This window comes from Oryx dammah, unplaced genomic scaffold (genome assembly GCF_014754425.2).
Source record: "Oryx dammah isolate SB20612 unplaced genomic scaffold, SCBI_Odam_1.1 HiC_scaffold_15, whole genome shotgun sequence".
NCBI classification, from domain to species: Eukaryota; Metazoa; Chordata; class Mammalia; order Artiodactyla; family Bovidae; genus Oryx; species Oryx dammah.
In genome coordinates, this window is record NW_024070199.1 from 39,393,033 (window position 1) to 39,399,032 (window position 6,000).

The following is a 6,000-nucleotide window of genomic DNA, read 5'->3' on the forward strand; positions in this document are numbered from 1 at the left end:
CATTACCCTTTCCTCAAGTGAAAACAAAAATTTTTTAATTGCTATATTATTAGACAACCTGCTTAGTTCTGCCTAGGGGATTTTTCCAGCATCCCAGTGAGCATCCTCCTGGCTGTGTACACAAGGGCACCCCACTGTCACCCACTTAACCTCTCTCCAAACACCAGGGCCACATAGCTCAGGTAGCATGCACACTCTATCCCACCCCAACACCCATGTCAGCTTGAGAATGGAGGAAGGATTGAGAATTGAGCTTTGAGCTGTGGTTGTAAGAAGCACCCTTGTGGGATGCCCAGACCCAGTTAGAAGACAAATGCATGTAGGTGGGTGTGCACACTCTAACGTTTCAGTGTGTCTGCAAGGGCTCACACCTGCCTCTCTAGGACTCCATGACCACCCTTGTGCTCCCAATAAACACAGCTGTGACACGAATGCCACACGCTTAAATGTGGTGTCCCTGCACAGCAGACAACCAAAATACCTGAACAGACTCTGGTCCTGTGGATGCTATCCCTGTTTTAACAGGTGAGGAAACTCTTCCCCAGTTCACAAAAGCAGCTTTAAAAAAGCCACGGAGGGGAGGGATAAATTAGGAGTTTGAGATGGACAGATGTACACTATTACATATAAAATAGATAAGCAGTAAGAACCTAATGTATAGCACAGGGAACTATACTCAACATTTTGTAATAACCTATAGGGGAAAAAAATCTGAAGAAGAATACATGTATATAACCGAATCACTTTGCTGTACGCTTGAAAGTAACACGACATTGTTAACCAGCAATACTTATTAAAAAAAATAAAAAATTTAAAAGCCACAGGCAATCAAGTGCCTCCCTTATTACCTATCCTTTCCAAAACCTAGACTCACCCTTGAGCTCCAAAACCATCCCCCCAAGGACACAGACTCTGCTGGCTGAGGTGTGAATGGATGAAGCTGGCCGAGGCCCATTTGCAATCCAAGTAAGGGAGTTCACTCTGGGCAGGAGACCCCACTGCTCTGCACAGAGACTCACAGACAAACTGGCTCTGGAGAGGGTGGGAGGAGTGGGAGCTGGCATCTCCACTCCAGGGATGACTGGAGAGGAACAGAGCTGCCTCCGCTGGCGGAAAGATGGCAACTCTGAGACATGGCCACGGGGCTAAGCTTGGTTCGATCATTTCCGTCTAAGAAGGCACTGCCCTCTGCCCAGCAATGACAGACGTCAGGAACCAGTTTCTAGGAGGCTCCGCCACCCACCATGTATTGTCCACAGAACTAGAAATCAAAAGGGGCCTTTTGGACTTCCCTAGTGGTCCAGTGGTTGAGACTCTGTGCTCCCAATGTAGGGGCCACGGATCTGATCCCTGGTCGGGGGACTAAGATTCTACAATGCTGCACGGCGTAACCAAAAGGAAAAGGGTGGTGGGGACTTTTGTCAGAAGAGATTTTTCATAAAGTTTAGCCCTCAGATGGCTTAGAAGGAATCATAAAGATATGTGACATGAGATCAGCACCCTTATTTCAAATGAGAGGACACTGAGGCCCAGGATGGCAGGTAATGAGGCCAGTCAGCAAGCCCGCAGCCATCAGGAATAGCGGACAGGCCTGTGACCCATGGCCAGATACTTCTCTGTCACTCTAACAGGCCTTTTTATCCATTCACGTCTGAATCATTCCTGTATGGTATATTCCTATCTGAGGATGCCAAATTGGCGGGCAGGTCCTGAGGTTTGGGCTGCCAACATGCCCAGCCTTTCTCGATTTCTCAGCAGTGGTGCAAACAGCCTCACTGTGAGAATCGGGAAGCAAAGAATCCCTCCCACTACCCACTAATGCAACCAGCAACGCCACTCAGTGGACCCAGTCTGACCCGTCAGGACTGGGCCTGCAGCCTCCCCAGGCCTCATCCTCCCAACACAGAATGCAAAGGTACAGGATATCCAGGTTAATAAACAGCTTTATTTGCCCTTGACAGCATCAATTTTCTTACATTCTCAATTAATTTGCCTTTAAAGTGCTGGAAATTTTCTTAATCACAATAACATTTGTTAAAGGAAATCAGAACTAATATCAGGAACATGGCGATCACAAAGAAAACATTTCTCTTACAACACACAGAATGGAAGGCTCTCCTTTGGAGCGAGTGGGTGGCCTAATTTACAAAGATTCTAATTCCCTCTCCCCGTGAGCACCGAACAGGCTGGGACTGACCGCCACCCCTGGGGAAACAAAAAGCAATGATACACAGTTCTAGAAACACCCACACACCCAGCCGGGCCGGCTCCTCTCAGCCATCTTTGGGTGTTTGCTGCTTGAGTAGACCCAAGTATAGGAGAAAAAGGTCTGGCCCCCCTCTACTGCCTTCTACCCCACCCCACCCTTACTAACAAAAGCTCCCAAAAGTCATTACAATGAAAAAAGTGGGTTTCCATGACCCCAACACTAACAATGTTCAGTAAAAATGAAGATAATAAACACAAAAGCTGGCTTAGTAAACAGGAGCTCTCAGCATTCAATGCAAAAAAGAAAACAAAACAAAAAACTGAATCTGAAGGCAAATACTGCTGATTTTGCACGTGGGCTGGATGAAGAACTTGGAACCTATCTGTAAAGCTCCGGGAGGAGCCTAAAGGCGGCTGGCTTTTCAGCACTTGCCCCTGGCAGAGGCCAGATCTTTGCATTGTTGCTGAGGCTGTTGGCGTGTTTCTCTTTGGAGTTTATATACAACACACCCAAGGCTGATGGAGTTCTATACAGATATATACACACACAGAGGCCGGCTACTCTTTCTTTGTGGAAACTGTCAGCTCCACTTCGGGAAGCTGGACGCCAACCTTAGTCCCACTGTCATTGCTAGAAGAAGATGACAGTCGGGACTTCTTAGAGGATGAGGACACTCCACTCCCCTGTAACTTGCCTGCCTCATCATCGCTCCCAGTCACCTCATAATGACCTTTGCTCTTTGACCCCAATCCACCAAAGGTACCAAATTTCAGCTTGCCGTGTTTCCCTTTGACTTTCCCGCCTTCCAGCGCCACCTCCCCACCCTCGAACTCCAAAGTCCCAGTGGGGGTGGTAGGGGCAGAGTGCTCCCTTTCGTCACTGAAGGAATTTGAGCGGTGGCTTGGCTTCTTGCTTTTGAATAAAGAGAATTTGCCTTTGGGTGAAGACGTGTCTACCTCGGCCTCGCCTTCCAGGGAACCCAGACTGGCCTTGGAGCTCTTCAGGTCACCTTTGGACCCTGAAACAGACGCTTCTGGTGAGCCGGTGACGCCAGCTTTCCCTTTAGGTTTGGAGAAGGTGAACTTGGGCATCTTGATTTTGGACTTTTTAAGTTTTACGTCGGATTCTTCCCACTCGCCCTCTCCGGCACCAGACTGGACACTGGCCTCCACTTTAGGGAAGTTAATATCCACCCCCACTTCTCTGCCCACCAGCTCCCGGCCAGAGAAGGTGAACTTGGGGATCTTCATCTTGGGGAATGTTACTTTTCCAGATCCACTTTCCAAGTGACCTTGAGGCCCAGACATGCTCAGTCCAGGACCCTGAAGTCCAACCTGGCCTCCTTTGACACCTCCTTCTACCTTTGGTCCTGAGAAATGAAGTCCTCCAGCAAACGTAGGTGCATCCAGCTTGAGAGCAGAGGAGACCTGGGGTCCTTTCCACTCCCCGCCGGAACCTTTGACACTCACGTGCCCTTCTCCTAGGCTGATATCTGGGGCACTGACACCCCCTGAAACATCCACGCCTCCTTTGATTTTCGGGCCCTTCAAGCTGATACCGAAATCTGACTCAGGAGATGCCACGTTCAATGAAGGCCCTTTCACACCAATGTCGGGAGCAGCTCCATGGAAACCTATCCCTGAACCTTTCAGGTCACCTTTGATTTCAGGACCAGAAATCTGCCCGGTTGGGAGTTTCACATTCACACCTGGCAGCGCTACATCACATCCAGATGACTTCATTCCAGGCATTTGGAGGTTTCCTTCCAGGCCTTGAACACTGATGCCCGGAAGACCAACCGTGGGGCCTTTCATCTCACCACTGGCCCCGAGGCTGCCTTTTATTTTTGGTCCTTCCAAGTTCAAGTCCACATCTGGCGCTGAGATTTGAGGGCCAGAGATCTGAGGCCCTTTCAGGTTCAGGCCTCCGAGGTTCACGTCCATGCCAGGCCCCTTGAGTTCTCCAGTCACCTGTGGCCCCTTGACGTTGATGTCCACGTCAGACCCTGGAGAGGAGATGCCAAACTGGGGCAGCTTCATCTTGGGAAGTTTAATACCACCCTCAGGTGCCTCCAAGCTTAGATCAGGAGCACCGACTGATACTGAGGGACCCTTGATGTCACCAGAGAAGGCCAGATCGCCCTGCAGGCTTGGTCCTTTCAGGGTCACATCCGGCACACCGATGTCAAGGGCTGCTGTGGCACTGATTCCAGGCACCTTCACTCCGTCACCTTCTACCTTCACCTTTCCACCAGCACCTCTGAGGTCAAGCCCGGGGGCATGCACCGTCATGCTGGGAACAGATACATCCAGATCTCCCTTCAAACTTGGTCCTTTCAAGTTCAGGTCAAGGTCAGGTCCAGAGATTTTCGGCGTAGAGAGGTTCACTGATGGCAAGTCTACTTTTGGCCCCTTGAGAGACACATCAGGCCCTTCAAGCTTGACATCTGGTGCGCTCAAGCCTCCTTCAAGAGAGGGTAGCTGGACCTCAGCTCCCCCACCGTCCACTTTCACACCGGGGATGCCGATCTTGGGCATCGAAAACTTAGGGAACTTAATTTTCGATTCCGGACCTTGCAGATCTCCATCTGGTCCTTGCAGCCCCACACTGGGGACATCACCCTTTATCTTTGGTCCTTTCATGCTCACATTCACATCAGGGATGGATACTTGAGGGGCAGAAATGCCGAATGATGGTGCTTTGACTTTAGCATCTGGGCCTCCAATGCTGATGTCAGGCGTATCCAGGTTTGCCTGCACCCTGGGGCCTTTCAAGTCGCCCTCTATCTTTGGCCCTGAGACATCGACACCTGGTGCCTTGATCTTGGGAGCCTTCAGCTTGATGTCAGGACCTTCCACATTAATCCCTGGTGAAGAAATATCCAGATCAGGCACCTGGATTTCACCCCCCATTTTGGGGCTAGGGAGAGATGCCTCAGCTTTAAATTTAGAAGATTTAATGTCAAATTCTACATCTGGGAAGTACATTTTCCCAAACATAGGTTTCTTGGTCTTGGGAGATTTCACGTCAACTTTCAGTGAGGCGTCAGGCCCCGCAACACTGACATCTATGTCAGGAGACTTGAGACTGGCATCAATTTCACCCCCAGGAGCATTCAAATCAAATCCTTGCTTCTTGGTCTTCATTTTAGGCCCACTCATGTGAATTTTTGGCATTTTAAACTTACTTTTCTTGCCCTTGCCACCAACACTAATTTCAGGAGCCTCAACATTCAGCTCTGCCTCAGGAAATGTCACATCAAGTGTAGGTGACTTGAAGTCAGCTTTGGGGCTTTTTGCCCCAAACCCAAACTTGGGTTTCTTAAATTTGGGAATTTTTACATCTGGCCCTTCAATGTTAACATCTGGGCTCTCCACGTGTACATCTAAGCTTGGAGCTTCTAAATCAACTTTGGGTCCCTTGAGGTCCAGTTCACCACCTTCTAATTTGGGACCAGAAATTCCAATTTTGGGTGTCTTGAGATGCAAATCAATGTCAGGAGCAGTTACTTTAGGAGCAGAAATATCCAGTGATGGCATCTTCAAACGTGGGCCACTGAGTTTGGCATCAGGGCCTTCAACATCTACACCTGGACCTTTAAGGTCTACTTCTGGGCCTTTGAAAGTCCCTTCAATCTTAGGAACAGATACATCAAAATCACCCTTGCCTAAGGATCCTTTCAAATCCAGGTCAACATCAGGCATGGAGATCTTGGGAGCTTTGATATTTATCTCTGGCATTTTGAACTTGGGGCCCTTCAGTTTTCCTTCTGGGCCTTCAATACTAATATC

General features: G+C 49.2%; 1 protein-coding gene across 7 annotated transcripts in view; it reads right to left on the bottom strand.

The window, feature by feature from the left end:
* Positions 1–6,000, bottom strand: part of AHNAK (AHNAK nucleoprotein) — an 81,934-nt gene that overhangs the window by 61,662 nt on the left and 14,272 nt on the right. For 5 of the 7 annotated variants that reach the window (XM_040256012.1, XM_040256014.1, XM_040256011.1 and 2 more), the window contains exon 7: positions 1,926–5,984. The exons of the other annotated variants lie outside the window; for them this stretch is intronic. In XM_040256012.1, the coding sequence (XP_040111946.1) occupies positions 2,767–5,984 (3,218 nt within the window). In that variant the 3' untranslated portion in view covers positions 1,926–2,766. Of the gene's footprint in view, positions 1–1,925; positions 5,985–6,000 lie in introns of those variants that run through there. 7 annotated transcript variants of the gene reach the window in all.